Source organism: Zootoca vivipara, chromosome 12 (assembly GCF_965207765.1).
Source record: "Zootoca vivipara chromosome 12, rZooViv2.hap1.1, whole genome shotgun sequence".
Classification (NCBI taxonomy): Eukaryota; Metazoa; Chordata; class Lepidosauria; order Squamata; family Lacertidae; genus Zootoca; species Zootoca vivipara.
In genome coordinates, this window is record NC_142595.1 from 54,361,053 (window position 1) to 54,382,015 (window position 20,963).

The 20,963-nt window shown below is 43.2% G+C and overlaps 1 protein-coding gene across 1 annotated transcript in view; it reads right to left on the reverse strand.

Annotated features, from left to right (window-relative positions):
- LOC148684174 (androgen receptor-like) overlaps window positions 1-20,963 on the reverse strand; it is a 118,163-nt gene that overhangs the window by 50,475 nt on the left and 46,725 nt on the right. Inside the window, exon 2 of the mRNA XM_088655989.1 lies at window positions 16,154-16,305. Coding sequence (XP_088512115.1) covers window positions 16,154-16,305 — 152 coding nt within the window. The remainder of the gene's footprint in view (window positions 1-16,153; window positions 16,306-20,963) is intronic.

A 20,963-nucleotide genomic window follows, 5' to 3' on the forward strand; every position in this document is an offset into this window, starting at 1 on the left:
TCGGGTTAAAGTGCGTTGTGGGCTCACAGCAGAGCAGAGTAGGAAGGCATTTCGTGGAATTAAGCGGAACCCAAAGGAAACTTATGCCCAGTTGGAAAGTCGCTTGGATAGACTGCTGAATAGATGGGTAGAAGGAAGCGGTGTGAAGAGCTTTGAGGAGCTTAAACAGTTAATTGGCTTAGAGCAGTTCTTCAAACATGTTCCTTCCAGTTTACGGTGGTTTCTGAGGGACAAAAAATTACAAACTGTGGCAGCAGCAGCAGAAGTTTTAGATCAAATTGAAGGGGAGGATGGTGAAATAATATTCCCTAGGCCTTCACAGAAAAATAAACTGTGGCGAGCTGGAGAAAGTCGGGAAAGACAAGAACCCAACCCTGTCAGACAAGCGGGGTCTGATAAGCCACCTCAAAAGAGAATTACATGCTTCTTCTGTGAGAGGGAGGGGCACGTTTGAGCAAAATGCCCCCTACTGGCAAAAGCACAAACTGCAGGTGATGCTGCGAAACCGGTAAAATTGTTGCTTCAAACAGATACTATACACCCTCCTCAGACAGCAGGCCAGGTGCCAGAGCCCAGTCAAGCAGAGGATTCTGCTAAAGTTATGCAGGTCTGGAGAGCTGAGGGAGAGGTTAACAAGGAATTTATGGAGACTGTCAGAGTAAATGGACAACGATTAATGGGTCTTAGAGACACTGGCGCACAGGTTACTCTGGTGAGGCCTTGTTGGTTCCCTAAAGAACAATATCTCCCAAACCAGTCTTACAGCCTAAAAGGTATATGGGGTCCTGAATTTGTGGTGCCGATAGCGGAAGTGAACATTCAGTACCAAGGCTTTGATGGCAAGTGGACAGTGGGTATATGGGATGATCTGGAGGTTCCTGTTTTAATAGGGAATGACTTAGGAAAACAGGGACAGCAAATACAAGTTGTCACAAGAGCAAAATCGAAAGCCCTTGCGGGTCCGGCCCCTGTCCCTAATGCACTACCCATAGAGCCTGTGGGAGAGGAGGTACTGCTTACACTACCGAATGCACAGGAATTTAGCACCCAGTTTTTAGTAGAACAGAAGGAGGATGAATCCCTGAAAGAATTGTGGGATAAGGTGCAGAGTCCTGACACTGAAGTGACCGTGGAGAATCCCTGTGTGTTTACAGAAATAGAGGGGAGACTTCATAGAATAGCTAAAAGGAGGGAAAGTGCAGCAGTATGGGAAAGAAAAAAAAACAGTTGGTTTTGCCCCAGAAATACCGACTGCAGGTTCTACAGCTGGCACATGATTCACCCATTGCCGCTCACCTAGGCATTAATAAAACCAGGGACAGAATACAATCGCGGTTTTACTGGCCTGGGATGGGAAAGGCCATTCGGGCTTATTGCAAGTCCTGCCCGATATGCCAAAGAGCAGGGAAAAGTGGTGACAAGACCCGTGGCTTGCTGCAACCAATTCCGGTAGTAACAGAGCCTTTCTTCAGGATTGGTGTGGACATCATTGGGCCAGTTTCTCGAGCAACACGTCGTGGTCATAAATATGTTCTGACTATTTTGGACTATGCTACACGATATCCGGAGGCTATTCCCCTGAGAGACATAGACACAAAGACAGTGGCTAAAGCTTTATTGTCTGTGTTCTCTAGGCTAGGGTTCCCTAAGGAGATCATTACGGACTTGGGGGCAGCCTTTATATCTAAGTCAATGGAGGAGCTGTTATCTCTTTGTGGGATTAAACATCTAAAAGCGACAGCTTACCGTCCGCAGACAAATGGCTTGACCGAAAAATTTAATCAGACCCTTAATCAAATGCTGAAGACCTATTCGATCAATCACCCAAATGATTGGGATGAGCGTTTACAGCATTTTCTATTTGGGTACAGAGAGGTACCTCAAGAAAGTACGGGCTTTAGCCCTTTTGAACTTTTATTTGGAAGGCAACCCCGTGGACCATTAGATCTGTTGAAGTCTGCCTGGGTAGGAAAGGAACCCATTGAGAGTGCTGACGTCTTAACCTATCTTCAGGAACTGCAAAGTGACTTACAGGAGCTCAAGGAACTAGCATCCTGCAATTTAAAGAGAGCACAACAACGCCAGAAAGGATGGTACGACGCACACGCTAGACACCGGAACTTCCAACCTGGTGACCAAGTCCTGGTTCTGAGACCTAGACGACAGCGGAAGCTTGAGGTTTCCTGGGACGGACCCTTTAGAGTGATAGAAAAGCTATCAGCGGTGAACTATCTAGTTGAGATAAATGCTGAAGAGAGACGATGTAAAGTTTTTCATGTTAATATGTTAAAACCGTATTTCGACAGAAGCCAGGTAATATTGAAGGTTAATGGGCAGATAACGCATGATGTGAGATTAACTGGATGGGGGAATTTAAGTAAGGGAACCACTGTGTCAGAAGTGTCCTTAGACCCAAATTTGAACCCAGAACAGGAAGGACAAATAAAAACCGTCCTTGCAAACTTCTCCCAGATCTTTTCCAACATCCCTGGAAGAACTCATTTAGCTGTACACCGGATAAATACTGGTGAGGCTAAGCCAATTGCTTCCCAACCTTATAGAGTGACTGGGGTTCAAGCAGATTTAATCTCCATTGAAGTTAAGGAAATGTTAGACTTGGGACTGATTGAACCTTCACATGGCCCATGGTGCTCCCCCATGATTTTGGTGCAAAAACCAGACAAGACTTATCGTCCCTGTGTTGATTACAGGAAGTTAAACCAAGTGAAAAGCACCAATAGCAAATTAATCCGATGGAGTATGCATTTGCAAGATTATGACTTTGACATTAAACATATTAGAGGGAAGGATAACATCGTAGCTGATGCATTGTCAAGATGTTTTAAAGATTGATTGATAAGAAAAAAAAACAATGTTATGGCAACTGGAAAGGTATATCAATAATAAATCAATATGTGTTGGTGGAGGTAAGATACAGGTAAATGAAAAGAATTTGTTAAGTAATGTTAGAACACAAAAGTTGTTGAAAAAGGGAATTCTGAGTTAATTGGTTTTAATTAAGCTCCAAGACATTGCTTCGGCATTGTTTAAAAGTGTAACTATGCCGATGCAATGACTTTGGGGGAGGGACGAATGTGGCGGAATGGTGCCTGATGATGATTCTGGTTCATCATGGGTTAATCCCTCACTCCCATTCTAGACAAGTGTTCCCTGAGAGGCGGAGCTTGGGGGCATTCTAAATGGCAGTTGGGAGTTGGGGATTGACAGTTGGGAGTTGGGGAGTTGGTAGAGAGTAGAGTGTTAAAGAGGGATGCAGGAGCTGTATGAAGAAAACTGTGTTAAATAAAAAGAAGATATGTGCTTTTAAGAACCAAAGAAACTCATGTTTATAAGTTAAATAATAAAGTTAAATGTGCTTAAACGTTCACTGACTCGGCAGTGTCTCAGTACCTTCAGAGGTGTGACAAAGAGGGGAGAACAAAGCTTTCCTGGGGAAGAGGAAACTGTTTGCTGTTTCTCCTGTCATACAAAGGGCTGGTTAGCGAAGCCGAAGGAGCCACATAGTTGCCTAAGGGAGAGGCACACTGTAGCAGTAGGGATCCCAGGGAGGGAGACCCCACTGGTGGCCATAGGTTTCGAACGCAGAGCCTGAGGTACTCTGGAGACAAGTCCAATTTGGACTCTGGAGGTTTTTTTCTCCTGTTTGTGGAGAAGCACAGGGAGAGCCTCTGAGGTTAAAGCAGTGAGGTGGGGGATCCATCACAGCAACCACATTTGGAGTACTGCTTACTGTTTTGTTCACCTCGCCCCGAAAAGGGTATTGCAGTGTTGGAACAGGGCAAGGTTCAGAATAGGGCAAACCAAATAATAAAGTGGTGGAAAGTTGGATTACAGGACAATATTTCACACAGATTTGCAAAGGACTAACCCACTTGTCTGGATTTCGAAGGGGCAGAGGAACCAGAGACCAAATAGCAAACATGCGCTGGATTATGGAGAAAGCTAGAGCGTTCCAGAAAAACGTCTACTTCTGCTTCATTGACTATGCAAAAGCCTTTGACTGTGTCGACCACAGCAAACTATGGCAAGTTCTTAAAGAAATGGGAGTGCCTGATCACCTCATCTGTCTCCTGAGAAATCTCTATGTGGGACAAGAAGCTACAGTTAGAACTGGATATGGAACAACTGATTGGTTCAAAATTGGGAAAGGAGTACGACAAGGTTGTATATTGTCTCCCTGCTTATTTAACTTATATGCAGAATTCATCATGCGAAAGGCTGGACTAGATGAATCCCAAGCCGGAATTAAGATTGCTGGAAGAAATATCAACAACCTCAGATATGCAGATGACACAACCTTGATGGCAGAAAGCGAGGAGGAATTAAAGAACCTTTTAATGAGGGTGAAAGAGGAGAGCGCAAAATATGGTCTGAAGCTCAACATCAAAAAAACCAAGATCATGGCCACTGGTCCCATCACCTCCTGGCAAATAGAAGGGGAAGAAATGGAGGCAGTGAGAGATTTTACTTTCTTGGGCTCCTTGATCACTGCAGATGGTGACAGCAGTCACGAAATTAAAAGACGCCTGCTTCTTGGGAGAAAAGCAATGACAAACCTAGACAGCATCTTAAAAAGCAGAGACATCACCTTGCCGACAAAGGTCCGTATAGTTAAAGCTATGGTTTTCCCAGTAGTGATGTATGGAAGTGAGAGTTGGACCATAAAGAAGGCTGATCGCCGAAGAATTGATGCTTTTGAATTATGGTGCTGGAGGAGACTCTTGAGAGTCCCATGGACTGCAAGAAGATCAAACCTATCCATTCTGAAGGAAATCAGCCCTGAGTGCTCCCTGGAAGGACAGATCGTGAAGCTGAGGCTCCAATACTTTGGCCACCTCATGAGAAGAGAAGAATCCTTGGAAAAGACCCTGATGTTGGGAAAGATTGAGGGCACTAGGAGAAGGGGACGTCAGAGGACAAGATGGTTGGACAGTGTTCTCGAAGCTACGAACATGAGTTTGACCAAACTGCGGGAGGCAGTGCGAGACAGGAGTGCCTGGCGTGCTATGGTCCATGGGGTCACGAAGAGTCGGACACGACTAAACGACTAAACAACAACAACAACAACCCACTTGTCTAAATGAACCCAGAGGCTGTTAAAATAAATGAAGGATCAACATGGGAAATGTTTATTGGGACTATTTGACTAATTAAGGAATGCAGTAACAATATTAGATGATCACTCCCTGAACTTCAGAGCCACTTCAGAGTGGCTGGGGAGACTCAGCCAGATGGGCGGGGTACAAATAATTAATTATTATTATAAATTATTATAAGTCACCCCAAGATTTATAATTGGGCATGGTTATTTGGCTGTTTTGTTGTATTATAATTTGGAATTATTTTAATATGGTTTTTATTGGATTGTTAAATTGGAAAACTTAATAAATATTATTTACAAAAAGAGAGAGAGAGAGGGAGGGAGAAAAACGTTCCTCTATCCCCTTTCTCCATGTCCTGTCACCTCCTCTTCTCCTTTTTTCTGAACTAAAAAGTCCCAAACACTCCAAACTTTCCACCACTTTATCAATACCCTTTTCGGGGCGAGGTGAACAAAACAGTAAGCAGTACTCCAAATGTGGTTGCACCATACAGTAAGATAATGGCATTATGATAATGGCAGTTTCATTTTCAATTCCTTTCCTAATGATCCCTAGCATGCCCCACCCAACCTGCCTCCCCACCCGGCTCCGGGTTGAAGGTGCTGCTGAAAAAAAGTCTTGCTCTGCATTCTTTCTCACAGTTAAGAATAGCTAGAGGAGTTTCTGGCCCAGGTTATTCTTATTAGAATAAATTGTGCAAATTAAAGTCACTTACTTATTCTGCATTAATTTACTTTATTTTTTCAGAACTCTTTAAAGGGTTTTAAAAAGAAGGAAAAGAAAGCAAAGGGGAGCCCTGTTTTCAGCTCCACTCCTGCAGAGCTTGTTTAATCCAAGAAGCAGAAATCCCAGCAGGGTTTCAATAAACAGCCTCCTTGCATGGAATGGAGCAGTGCCATTGGCAACCTACTAACAGGGCAGTTTATGGCTGGTGGGCAGTGGGCAACTCTGCAGGTGCCAAGTGGCTTCTTCATGCAGTGCTTAGTTAACCTGTGGAACCCCCTCCCACAGAAGGCAGGGATGGCCACCAACTTAGATGGCTTTAAAAGATAATCAGACCAATTCCTGGAGGAGGAGGAGGAGAGGGCTTTCAGTGGTTGCTGGCCATCATGGCTCTGCTCTCCCCCCCCCACAGTCATAGGCAGCAATACTTTTGAATACCAGTTGCTGGAAACCACAGGAGGGGTCTTGCACTCAGAGTCTGCTCCCTGGTTTCCCACAGGCATCTGGCTTGACCACTTGAAGGACAGCGTGCTGGGCTCATGGGCCCCCAGGCCTGACCAGCAGGGCTCTTTTTAGGCACAAGCCCCACTTCCACAGTCATCTTGCTCACGTGGCTCTCTGCACGAGCTCAGGCAACCTTTTCACATTGCTCCACAGTGAACCAATCCTCCCTTTGCTCTACAAAGACTACTTGTTGCTGGAGCAGAAACCAAGGTTAACAGCTAGCTGCCTACACACAAAAATTGTTTCAAGTTTCTATTCTATTTATATATTTAATAGAGTTTTTTTAAAAAAAAAAGAATAAATGAGGAGTCTTGCTAAGGAATTCATTAATTTTAAGAACAGTTCACAGGAGCCAAATTCTGTTCAGGAGATAAGTCATGGTGTAGTGGTTAGAGCAGAGCTTTCCAAACTGTGTGTCACAACACTTTGGTGTCTTGGCGTGTCATATGAATGCTCCCCACATTCCTCCTGGGGCTGGAAAGGGGTTAGTTTAACCTCTGGTTTGCTAGTAAAACTGAATTACTGTGTCATGAAATGATGCCTCTCTAAAAAGTGTGTCACCAACATGAAAAGTTTGGAAAGATCTGGGTTAGTGTGTTGGATGTGAGGAGTATCAGAGCTGCTAAAGGGTTAAGCAGTCTGCTGTGATGTCTGGCCACTGGGGGGAGGCAAGGGGGAGTTCCTAAATACGGGAATGTTCCTTTTTTTCTCTGTATGCTGTAAATTGGTTGTTTGTAAATTGTTGTTTGTAAATAAAGACTTTAGTTTAGAAGAAGAAGCTGTCTCGCTCTGATTTATTAGTGATTGCTTCTGCACGTTCACACAGCTTTCACGCTGCGACAGAGAGAGAGAGAGAGAAGGAGATAAACCCACAGCAACTGGAGAGACTCAGTACAAGGCTAGGTTGGTAGCCAGAAGTTTCTCACAGCAGAAGGGGTTGCATTATTCTGAGATTTTTGCACCCACAGCCAGAGCTGAAATGCTAAGATTCGTGTTAGCTTTAGCTGCTCAGAGAAATTTTGAGGTTTTTCATTTTGACAACAATGTCGCTTATCTGAATTCACCTTTGGTACATGCTACCTCCACCAGGGTTTGAGAACAGTAAGCCTGATGTTGTCTGGAACTTACATAAGTCCATTTATGGTTTGAAACAATCAGCCAGAAATTGGAACATATGTTTGAATGAAGCTTTGGAAAGCATGAGTTTCCAAAGGAGTCTTGCTGACAGTTGTCTTTACCTGGCAGGATCTGGCCAGGAGCAAATTCTTGTGCTCTGTTTTGTAGATGACATCATATGTATTGCAAAGACAGAGGCACAGGTGCAATGGTTTGCACAAGAGCTTGGTAAGGGTTTTAAGCTCAAAGAACTAGGTCCAGTGAGGGTTTACCTAGGTGTCAAGATTGACAGATCTGTGGACGGCAGTTTCTTGCTGAGTCAGGAAGCCAACATTGAACAGTTGCTTGCAAAGTTCAGGATGGCTGATAGTGCTAGTGTCAGAACACCTATGGAGACTTGTTTCATTAAGGACATGCAGTCCGGGAAACGCTCTGAGTTCCAGAGCCCCAAGGTGTTCCAATCAGCTCTAGGGAGTTTGTTGTATCTTTCTCAGTGGAGTAGACCAGATATTGCTTTTGCTGTGAATTTGCTTAGTCGGGAGGCTGCACAGCCCAGTGTGCATGCCTGGAATGGCATCAAGAGAGTGCTTAGATATCTGAAAGGTACTAAGGAGTTGTGCCTTAGGCTGCCAGCTGAAGGTACAGCACAAGTCACAAGTCACATGCTGGTCTGACAGCAGTTGGGCCGAGTTGCAGGACAGGAAGTCAACGTCTGGGGTAGTTGTGAAGTATGGTGAAGCTCTGATTGGGTGGCGATCCAAGCGTCAGAGCCTTATAGCTCTTTCTTCTACGGAGGCTGAGTATGGCGCTCTTTCTAAGGTCTGTAGAGAGCTGGAGTTTTACCGATGTTTGGTCCAGGAGGTCAACGGGGAGTGTTGCCAACCAGCCCTGTTTGAAGCTGGTTGAGACTGGTCAATTTAAAGCCAGAACCAAACACGTGGAGATTTGTTTTCAAAATGTTTGCCAAAGTGTCCACACAGGATTGGTAAAACTGAGTTATTGCCCGAGCCAGGAAAACCTGGCAGATGGGTTAACCAAACCTTTGAGTTTCCAAAGACATGGGGAATTCTGTAATGGTTTGTGTCTTGCATAAGAGAGTTCTTACGCTAACCCTGCGATGCAGGACGAGAGGGGGTGTGAGCTGAGAGGGTTAAACAGCTCAGCGTCGCCCTGTGATCGCAGGCCTATGATGTCTACATCCAGGAATGCTGTGTACTGTTGTATTCCCTGTGTAATGTGAGACGTCCTTATTATTCTGTTCTGTTGTGCGTAGCTCTCCAGCCGGGAGTGAGCAAAAACTCTTGGCTGTGGAGTTTCTTAAATAAGCACCTGTGTTTTAATGAGAAAGGAGTCACTGACAGACCAACAGTTATTTGCAGACACGGAGGCTGAAGCTTTCTGGCTGCTGATCAAACTCTGCTGATTTGAACTGGAAAGAAAGTTTTTTAAGACTTTGGCAGCAGAAATGCGCACGGAGCGTACTGGGCGAAATGGCACAGCTGGACATTGCTAGTGAGCAGATAGGGTTTTGTTTTTTTACCTTATGTTTCAGCTGCTGTGCCATATCTTTTTCAAGATACGCCATAAGAACAGGATGCTAGACTAGATGGCCCATTGGTCTCACTCAGCTGGATATTCCTACGTTCTTGACCCTCAGCTTCCTTAACAAACTACAGCTCCCATAATCCTTTGGGGGAAGCTGTGACTGTTTCATGTGGCATCATAGCACTTCACATTTGTGGTGTAAATGCCTCCTAAGATGGGCCTCTCTTTCAGATCTTAACGCAGCAATACAATATTGGAGGCACTCCCTAGGTACCTGGATACTGAGTCATGTGGGGCTTCAAGGATCAGCAGCAACAATCAGGATCAGAAGCATACCAGGAGCATGTGAAAAACCCATTGAATTGGGGGGGGGGGGGTTCATATAATACTGGCTGGCTGAACCACTTAGTGACTGGCTGCTGAACTTTGCACTTACTGGTGGTCCATCTTCCAGGCCAGTTCAGTTTATTTATTTTATTTCATAAAATTTATACCCTAGTTGATTGTAAATAAAGCCCCTCAAAGTGGTTTACAAAATTTTTTAGCAATTAAATTATCAATAAGAACAATTAACAACAATAATTTAAGACTTTAAACAAGTTAAAATAACAATAGGGAAAAACAGATCAAAACTTTCTAAATATCTGGACAGGCTTGTTTAAAATAAAATGTTTTGAGCAGGCAGCAAAAGTAGTGCAGTAAAGATACCAGCCTGAGGCAGGGAGTTCCCGAGTTTAGGTGCTGCTACACTAAAATATCAAGAACTTACAAAAGTTAGTTTGGTCTTCAGACTATAAACATCAAAAATAGGGAAGCGGGTTGGATCCAGACTATCTATATCTATCTATATCTACACAAATGGTGCCTTTTAAAATGAACATCACAAAATCCCTTAACGATCAGGAATAGATTATAAAACAGAATAATTTTGCCCACAGTGAGAAGAGGATGTTGGACTATATGGGCCACTGGCCTGATCCTGCCAGCTCTTCTTATGTTTTTACGATACAATCTCTAACTGAAACCAATAACTGAAACCTATACTTAACTTTCCTCCATACTTTCCCTAGTGAAACTCAATTGTCATTTGCTCAAGGCAGCTTTTCCCAGAGAATGTGCCAGGACCAAAGCAAAAAACAAAAACAAAAAACAATGCTTTGATACGAACCTGGAAAGACTTGACCTGTGTCTAAGAAGCACCACACCAAAGGATGTGTGGATGAGCCCTAAACCACAAACTAATGAAATACACAGAACTTACTCAACAGAATGCTCCTTAAGGATTATGGGATGTTCAAGAAAGACAACTTGTACAACCAGTTGTTGGGAATCACAAGTAACCTTGCAGGTAACCTTGGAAGCACATTGTTTCCAGGCCTTTGACCATTTTTGACTCCCACCTAATGCTCAAAGGATTTGTAACTGGCTGACTGACCGAACCCAAAGGGTGCTCATCAATGGCTCCTCCTCATCCTGGAGAGTAGTGACTAGTGGGGTGCCACAGGGTTCTGTCTTGGGCCCAGTCTTATTCAACATATTTAACACTGAATTGGATGATGGGCTTGAGGGCATCCTGAGCAAGTTTGCAGATGACACCAAATTGGGAGGGGTGACTAATACCCCAGAGGACAGGATCACACTTCAAAATGACCTTAACAGATTAGACAACTGGACCAAAGCAAACAAGATGAATTTTAACAGGGAGAAATGTAAAGCACCACACTTGGGCAAAAAAATTGAAAGGCACAAATACAGGATGGGTGACACCTGGCTTGAGAGCAGTACATGTGAAAAGGATCTAGGAGTCCTGGTAGACCACAAACTTGACATGAGTCAACAGGCTGATGCAGCAGCTAAAAAAGCCAATGCAATTCTGGGCTGCATCAATAGGAGTAAGCATCTAGATCAAGGGAAGTAACAGTACCACTGTATTCTGCTCTGGTCAGACCTCACCTGGAGTACTGTGTCCAGTTCTGGGCACCACAGTTCAAGAAGGATACTGACAAGCTGGAACGTGTCCAGAAGAGGGCAACCAAAATGGTCAAAGGCCTGGAAACGATGCCTTATGAGGAACGGCTTAGGGAGCTGGGTATGTTTAGCCTGGAGAAGAGAAGGTTAAGGGGTGATATGATAGCCATGTTCAAATATATCAAAGGATGTCATATAGAGGAGGGAGAAAGGTTGTTTTCTGCTGCTCCAGAGAAGCGGACACGGAGCAATGGATTCAAACTACAAGAAAGAAGATTCCACCTAAACATTAGGAAGAACTTCCTGACAGTAAGCTTTTCGACAGTGGAATTTGCTACCAAGGAGTGTGGTGGAGTCTCCTTCTTTGGAGGTCTTTAAGCAGAGGCTTGACAAGCATATGTCAAGAATGCTTTGATGATGTTCCCTGCTCGGCAGGGGGTTGGACTGGATGGCCCTTGTGGTCTCTTCCAACTCTATGATATGATTCTATGATTCTATGAAGTTAGCATTCTTCAGTATCTGAAGAAGTTTATACCCAGAACTAACTTAGTTGGTCAATAAGGTGCTACTGGATAATTGTTTTTTAAACAAACAAAAAAAATAGAAGGATTTTAAAAAAGAATTTCTTAGGACAAAAAGACTTGATTATTTTAAGGGACTTTTTTTGGAACAATCTTTTAAAAGAATCGTTTTATTTTGTTATTTATTTTGGCTACGGCAGACCTAAAACAAGTGAGCATTCTTCTTGGGCTCAGGTCCTGCTTGCCACCTTCCCACAAGCACCTAGTTGGCTACTTTGAGAAAAGACTACCGTACTCAACTAGATGGGCCACCGTGTGATCCAGCAGCTGGTCTCTTATTAGGTTCTTGGGATACTGAGCAAGTTGTATCAGAGGAGAGATTAACCATCCACATCAGTTGCACAATGCCTAGATGGGACAGGATCCAGGGCAAGATCAGAAGTGACTGCTCTTTCATCTGGAGTGAGAACTGGGCTTGGGATCCTGTCCTAGGACTGGAACCTTATGAAACTGCCCCATACAGGGCCAGATTTAGGTATGGTGAGGCCCTAAGCTCCTGAAGGGAATGGGGCCCTTTATATGTCCAGCTGTCCTTTGTCAACAACAAATTGTCACTGTTTTTTGTGTTGAATATATGCTATAGGGTAATTCATGAACCTAATGGGTATCTAAAGCTATTTGCACATAACAAAATGTGTATTCTATCAAAGTTATTTTATTTTATTTTTCCTTTAAACTTTTTTGGGGGCCCCAAGAGAATGGGGCCCTAAGCTATGGCTTGTTTAGCTTATACGTAAATCCAGCATTGGCCCCATACCAGGACTGTTTCAACCATCTAGACCAGTCTTGGTTGGTAGCACATCCCCCTGGGGGGGCACTAACAGGCAAGGGGGTTGAAGGAGTGGAGGTGTAAATGACTATCAGACATGAAAAGCAGGTATCACTGGATCAAGCTCATCCATTTTGCTGAATTAATCAAATTAATCAAATTGGATTTTGAATGAATGTGCACTTAATTGCTACAATTTTGAATTTTACTGTGTTTTTGAATTTTACTGTGTTGTTATCTTCCTTAGTAGGCTGTGCAAACCACCATTCCGAATAACACTTTTTTTATGGTAAGGTAGCAGGCTCTGGGGGTATGTTTATAGAACCAATAGGGCAGTGGCCAGAAAGTATGGGAACCATTGATGTGGACAGTATGGTCCATAGAGACTTCCCCAGTCTCGGATCTCCAAGCATAGTTGGAATTGAATTCCCTTCAGCCCTGACCACTGGCCATACTTGCTTGGGCTGATTGGGGGGGGGCATACAGTCCAAAAACCAACTGGGTGCAAAATACATGGTTAAAGCAAGAACAAAGAAAGGACACAAACCATTAAAGCCCCCCTCCCACAAACACGTTTAAAGAGGGCACCTGCTTTGTGCTCCTGGCCAGCAGACTGACTTTTATTAGGCATAAGACCCTTATCAGCATACAACAAGTGCACTCAGAGATCTGGGGTGGTTGCTGTTTTGCTACTGGGCCAAATTCAAGGTGTTACTATTAGTCTATAAAGCCCTATCTTATTTTACTTTTATTATTAATTACCTTTTCTTTTTATAAAGCCCTTAACAACTTTGGATCGGTTTGCCTGTGAAATCACCTTACCCCCCACCCCCACTCAACTGCTTCTATCTGTGAAACTGGAGCTGTTGCAGGTGCCATATAATCCCCATTACACAGTCAATCATTTAGAGTGGCAGCTCCTACACTTTGGAACTCCCTGCTTATTGACACATGAGACAGGCACCTTTGTTGTTCTCTTTTTTGTGCCTGCTAAGAAACTTTTTCCTTAAATAAGCTTCTCCAGGCATGTAGAACACCGGTGAATGTTTTAAGCTATTTTTAGTTTACTGCTGATTTTATTTTTTGAATGTTTTAAAGAGTTGCTTCCAGTGATTACTGTTTTTTTGTAAACCACTTTGAGGTGTTCTTTTTAAACAACTGAATGGTCTGAATACAGGTAGGTAGCCGTGTTGGTCTGAGTCGAAACAAAATAATTTTTTTTCCTTCAGTAGCACCTTAAAGACCAACTAAGTTTTTATTTTGGTATGAGCTTTCGTGTGCATGCACACTTCATCAGATACCCATCAGAATGGTCTGAAGCTCAACATCATGCCCACTGGTCCCATCACCTCCTGGCAAATAGAAGGGGAAGAAATGGAGGCAGTGAGAGATTTTACCTTCTTGGGTTCCATGATCACTGCAGATGGTGACAGCAGTCACGAAATTAAAAGACACCTGCTTCTTGGGAGAAAAGCAATGACAAACCTAGATAGCATCTTAAAAAGCAGAGACATCACCTTGCCGACAAAGGTCCGTATAGTTAAAGCTATGGCTTTCCCAGTAGTGATGTACTGGGGATGTAGTATGGCTTTCCCAGTAGTGATGTACAAGGAGAAGGGGACGACAGAGGACAAGATGGTTGGACAGTGTTCTCGAAGCTACGAACATGAGTTTGACCAAACTGCGGGAGGCAGTGGAAGACAGGAGTGCCTGGCGTGCTCTGGTCCATGGGGTCACAAAGAGTCGGACATGACTAAACGACTAAACAACAACAACAGTGTTTCAATAAAAGTTACCCAAATTGCTATTGCTTTGGTTACAGGTAGGTAGCCGTGTTGGTCTGGATCGAAGTAAAATAAAAAAAATCCTTCAGTAGCACCTTAAAGACCAACTAAGTTTTTATTTTGGTATGAGCTTTCGTGTGCATGCACACTTCTTCTTCTTGCTTTGTATGAGGAAGGTGAAAAATAAGCTCCAGGGCTTGCAGAATATCTCCATTTTGCCTTGCAGAGAAAAATGGAGGAGAATCCTAGGCCAGCAGGATTAATGCTATGTCTCTCAGCCACTAAATATAGAGCAGCCACCACTGGGGTGCTGAAAATAGACTGTCCCAAAGGTCTTCTAACTCTGAACCATCAGGAAGTCTCTATATAAAGTATGGGCAAACTATCGATGGTTGTTAGAACCTAAGATACCATGGTGGGTATCTCCATTAGAAGTATTGGCGGTAGAAAAAGGTAAATATGGCCAACATATCAACAGTTACTAACAAAGGAGCATGGAGAGGTAAGAATAAGACCTTATGAGAAGGTTAAGAACTATTGCAACAGTTGGTTACAATACCACTAGGAATTGAACATCTTCAACCAAGACAAAAAAAGGATTTGAACAGAAAACATCAAAATTAAAAAGTGAACTTTTGCAACCAAATAGGAAAATAATATCGAAAATGTACAGCTTGCTCCTTGAATAGGAACTGAAAGATGAGGTAATAAAAGAACCAATGATAGATCTGGGCCAGACAATTCATTTAGACAGATGGGAAAGGGTATGGAAAACCAATATAAATTTTACAGCGTGCTATTTGATTAAGGAAAATATAATGAAGATGTTTTATCGCTGGTACCTCACCCCAGTAAAACTATCAAAGATGTACAAAAAACAATCAAATCTCTGTTGGAGATGTAAAACAGAGGTGGGGGCAATGTACCATATGTGGTGGGGGTGCAAGGTGGGGAAACAATTCTGGATTAGGATACGTGAAGAGCTAAAAAAGATATTTAGGAGTTCAATCTCTAAAAAACCAGAGGCATTTCTGCTGGGCTTAGTATTGAGTTACATCCCTAAGGATGAAAGGAATGTATTTCTTTACACAACTGTGGCAGCCAGAATTGTAGTGGCGAAAAATTAGAAAACTGATAAAATACCAGAACTATCAGAATGGAGAACCAAAATTTTTGAATTCGTGGAGATGGCAAAACTAACAGCATCAATCAGAGGCTGTCCTAATCAAATAATTAATAAAGATTGGGAATGTGTTAAGGAATACATGAAAAGAGTCTGTGCTGGAGCTTAAAAATTAATATGCAATAGCTTAAAGGGCGCAAGGAGATAGGACAATATCAGAAGGTATCAGGAGATAGGACCTTGGTTTCCAGGTCCTTGATCATATTGATCACCCTCCTCATCTGCACATCCTAGCTTGCCAATATACTTCTTAAACTATGAGACTGAGAAATGCACCCAAGACTCCCAGTGGGGTCTGTCCAAGGCAGAATAGAGAGAAACTATTGTCTTCCCTTGATATCTGTTAATGCAGAATAGAATGTTGTTGTTGTTTAGTCGTTTAGTCGTGTCCGACTCTTCGTGACCCCCTGGACCAGAGCACGCCAGGCACTCCTGTCTTCCACTGCCTCCCGCAGTTTGGTCAAACTCATGTTCGTAGCTTTGAGAACACTGTCCAACCATCTTGTCCTCTGTCGTCCCCTTCTACTAGTGCCCTCCATCTTTCCCAACATCAGGGTCTTTTCCAAGGATTCTTCTCTTCTCATGAGGTGGCCAAAGTATTGGAGCCTCAGCTTCACGATCTGTCCTTCCAGGTAGCACTCAGCAGAATAGAATAGCATTAGCCTTTTCCCCTACTGCATCACACCATTGACTCAAGTTGTTCTTGTAGTCCCCTAAGACCCCTAGATCCCTTTTGCCTCCTGTTGTGAAGCCAGGGGTTCCCCATCCTATATTTGTGCGTTGGGAATGACATCTACAGCCATCTTCTGATTTGCATTCAATCACACACATCACAAACACACAAAAAGCTGAATTACCTTCAGCTGCCCTCTTGAAAAAGACTTTGCAGCTTCCGCAGGTGATTGCTCCATAGTGGCACCCAGAAGCTTCATCCCCACAGATCAAGCATGTCTTCCGCGGTGGGAAGTAACAGTTACTGGGAAGAACTTGGTCTCTTGCAGACTCCAACCTTTGGAAGCAAAAAGGAGAAAAGGGAAAACCATCAGCAAATGTGGCAAAATCATGAAAACTACTGGATATTAAAGAATATTCCAGAAATGTTTAGAAAGAGAAATATATTAAGACAATATTCCACTGGTACTGAACTCCATGTATAATATTGTGTGTCATCCTTTCAGCAGCTGTGAGGTTCTGTAAATTTTTTATGCCACAACTCAAGAAACAAATCCTTTAAGTTCTTCCATTTTTGTGCAACAGAAAATCTAGCTGCTACTAGAAACCAACTTAGCAATTCCTTCAAAGAGAATCATTTTACAACATCATCCCATATATTTAATAGTGCAAGTTGTGGTGATGCCTGAATTGCATGTTTAAATATTTGTGATATTTCTGCAAACCCTTTCTGCAATTCAAGATAAGATAAGATATCTTTATTGTCATTGTCCCCTTGCAGGAACAACGAAATTACTCGGTTGCTACATCCACTCAGATAAAGCATTCCGCATTATCCAAAATTACAAAAACCTAATTAAAAACAGTAAATATAATACAAAATAACAAGTAAAATAAGATGACTTCAAAGTCCAGGCTTTCCATTTAAGGCCAAAATCGCTCTAGAGAAGAAACTGTTCCTGAGACAGCTCGTTCTTGCCTGCATTGTTCTATATCTCCGTCCCGATGGCAGGGGCTCAATGAAATGGTGACCAGGGTGCGTTGGATCTCTTGATATGTCTAGTGCTTTTCTATGGCACCTGGTGGTGTAGATTTGTTCTAAGGTGGAGAGTGAGCAGCCAATAATGCTCTCTGCTGTTTTAATAATTCTGCACAGCCCTGCTCTATCCTGAGAAGTACAGCTTCCGTACCACACACATAAACCATACATGAGCATGCTCTGTATGGCACAGTGATAGAAGGCAAGCAGCAGCTTTTATGCAAGATGGTTTTCCCTTAAAATTCTCAAAAAATACAGTCTCTGCTGCGCCTTCTTCACAAGCCCCCTTGTATTAACACTCCAGGACAGATCCTCCTGTAACTCAATGCCTAGAAATCTAAATGTTGTTACCCTCTCCACACAAATTCCGTAATTCAAAAGTGGCTGGACCTCGTTCTTCTGTCTCCTGAAGTCCACCACAAGCTCCTTTGTTTTCTTTGTATTTATGAGCAAGTTGTTAACTCTGCACCACTCTGTCAGCCGCTCCACCTCATCTCTATAGTCCGTTTCACCCTCCTTATCCACCATAAATGGGAGGGGGGAGTGCCATTATGGGAGCAACCCCTTCAACAAAGTTGGAAAGATTTAGAATTTATGTTTGAAATCTGAACTGGTGTACAATGCCATCTGTCTTTAACTTTCAAAGACCTTTCATGCATGTAAGTGGAGACAGACTTGAGTGGTTTATGTGACCCAACAGGGAGTCTTCAATACTAATGTTAAGGTCCTTTTCCTATGTAGCTTAAAGGCAGATTGTTAAATGTACTTTCTGCTGGAATGGGTCACACCTGTCCAGATGTTCAACATGCCTGCTGTGGCAAACACAGTAACAAATCTGGCTTTGCTTGGATCTGGAAATCTTGGGAAATGAGAAATGCAGATTGGCTCAGGCACATTAATATGTCAGATCTCAATGGACATGCATCTCAGTTTCCTGTTTCTGCAAGTGGCTTTCCAGAAGATCCTGGAGTGTGAACCCATTAATATATAACATTATGTGTTCTTAGTACAAAGTACTAATAATAAAGGACAAAAGTGGTAAGGACCTAACAGAAGCAGAGGACATCAAGAAGAGGTGGCAAGAATACACAGAGGAATTATACCAGAAAGATATGGAGGTCTCGTACACCCCAGGTAGTGTGGTTGCTAACCTTGAGCCAGACATCTTGGAGAGTGAAGTCAAATGGGCCTTAGAAAGCACTGCTAATAACAAGGCCAGTGGAAGTGATGATATTCCAGCTGAACTATTTAAAATTTTAAAAGATGATGCTGTTAAGGTGCTACACCCAATATGCCAGCAAGTTTGGAAAACTCAGCAATGGCCAGAGGATTGGAGAAGATCAGTCTACATCCCAATTCCAAAAAAGGGCAGTGCCAAAGAATGCTCCAACTACCGCACAATTGCGCTCATTTCACACGCTAGCAAGGTTATGCTTAAAATTCTACAAGGCAGGCTTAGGCAGTATGTGGACCGAGAACTCCCAGAAGTGCAAGCTGGATTTCGAAAGGGCAGAGGAACCAGAAACCAAATAGCAAATATGCGCTGGATTATGGAGAAAGCTAGAGAGTTCCAGAAAAACGTCTGCTTCTGCTTCATTGACTATGCAAAAGCCTTTGACTGTGTCGACCACAGCAAACTATGGCAAGTTCTTAAAGAAATGGGAGTGCCTGATCACCTCATCTGTCTCCTGAGAAATCTCTATGTGGGACAAGAAGCTACAGTTAAAACTGGATATGGAACAACTGATTGGTTCAAAATTGGGAAAGGAGTACGACAAGGCTGTATATTGTCTCCCTGTTTATTTAACTTATATGCAAAATTCATCATGCGAAAGGCTGGACTAGATGAATCCCAATCCGGAATTAAGATTGCCGGAAGAAGTATCAACAACCTCAGATATGCAGATGACACAACCTTGATGGCAGAAAGTGAGGAGGAATTAAAGAACCTTTGAATGAGGGTGAAAGAGGAGAGCGCAAAATATGGTCTGAAGCTCACCAAAAAACCAAGATCATGGCCACTGGTCCCATCACCTCCTGGCAAATAGAAGGGGAAGAAATGGAGGCAGTGAGAGATTTTACTTTCTTGGGCTCCTTGATCACTGCAGATGGTGACAGCAGTCACGAAATTAAAAGACACCTGCTTCTTGGGAGAAAAGCAATGACAAACCTAGACAGCATCTTAAAAAGCAGAGATATCACCTTGCCGACAAAGGTCCATATGGTTAAAGCTATGGTTTTCCCAGTAGTGATGTATGGAAGTGAGAGCTGGACCATGAAGAAGGCTGATCGCCGAAGAATTGATGCTTTTGGAATTATGGTGTTGGAGGAGACTCTTGAGAGTCCCATGGACTGCAAGAAGATCAAACCTATCCCTTCTGAAGGAAATCAGCCCCGAGTGCTCACTGGAAGGACAGATCCTGAAACTGAGGCTCCAATACTTTGGCCACCTCATGAGAAGAGAAGACTCCCTGAAAAAGACCCTGATGTTGGGAAAGATGGAGGGCACAAGGAGAAGGGGACGACAGAGGACGAGATGGTTGGACAGTGTTCTCGAAGCTACGAACATGAGTTTGACCAAACTGCAGGAGGCAGTGGAAGACAGGAGTACCTGGCTTGCTATGGTCCATGGGGTCACGAAGAGTCGGACACGACTAAATGACTAAACAACAACAACAACAACAATAATGTGTTCTTAGATGCCACTATACTGATAAGATGGCCGCCACATAAGATTTTCTCTAAAGCTCTCTCCGGCTCCTCGCTTCAAACTAGGTCTTCAAACTGCCAGAATAGCCTCCATTTTAGCCTTGTAACTTATTTGAATAGGAACAGGAACAGCTGGACTATCTATTGACTATCTATTGGCTTGCTGCCACAACCAAAACCAACTTTTAATTAAGACCGTTGGAGAGAGAGGAAGGCGGCGCAGCGTTCCAAGCGGCCTCTCAGCAAACACAGCAAACACAGTGAGTAGGAGTTATCTTATAATTAAGAGACTCCAGAGAGCCCAGAGAAAGATTGTAGCCGGAGAACCCTGAGAGCTCAAGGTGATTCCTCTACCCTCCTAGCTACATCAAGGCTATATAATGTTCTTTTAAACAGTTTTGGCATTACAATACAAGTCCTCACTAAAGGGTTTTAAAATCTACAATTATCTACAATACCGTCAGTAGCACCTTAAAGACCAACTAAGTTTTTATTTTGGTATGAGCTTTCGTGTGCATGCACGCTTCGTCAGATACACTTGAAACAGAAGCAACCAGACCCTTATATATATTCAGAGGGTGGGGGGGTGATGGGAATGGGTGATGGGCTGTAAGAGTGGTAAACTTGTTGATGGCTGTTAATGACTGCTGATTACTGCAATAGGTCCTGCGGGGAAAAAGCAAGGGCTGAGGCGCTAAAGAAAGCTTGATCATGCATAATGAGATAAGAATCCTATGTCTTTGTTCATCCCAGGTGGCTCCATGGTTTTAAGCTTGGTAATGAGTTCCAATTCAGCAACTTCTCTTTCCAGTCTGTTTCTGAAATTTTTCTGTAATAAAACAGCTGCTTTGAGATCTTGTATAGAATGTCCTGGGAGACTGAAGTGTTCTCCTACTGGTTTCTCTGTCTTGTGGTTCCTGATGTCAAATTTGTGTCCATTTATCCTTTGGCGTAGAACTCCTCACCCACAATAATACAACCACCAGACTTAACATGGACACTGGTACCAGAGCCTGCAATAAACCCAGATGCCAACTTTGCTGCCACATACACCCGGACAACACCATTACTGGCCATAACAACATCCAACATACCATCTCAGGACTATTTAATTGCTCATCTTCTAACATTGTGTATGCCATCAAATGCCAACAAGTGCCCTTCAGCGCTCTATATTGGACAAACAGGCCAAACCCTACGCCAAAGGATAAATGGACATAAATCTGACAACAGGAACCACAAGACAG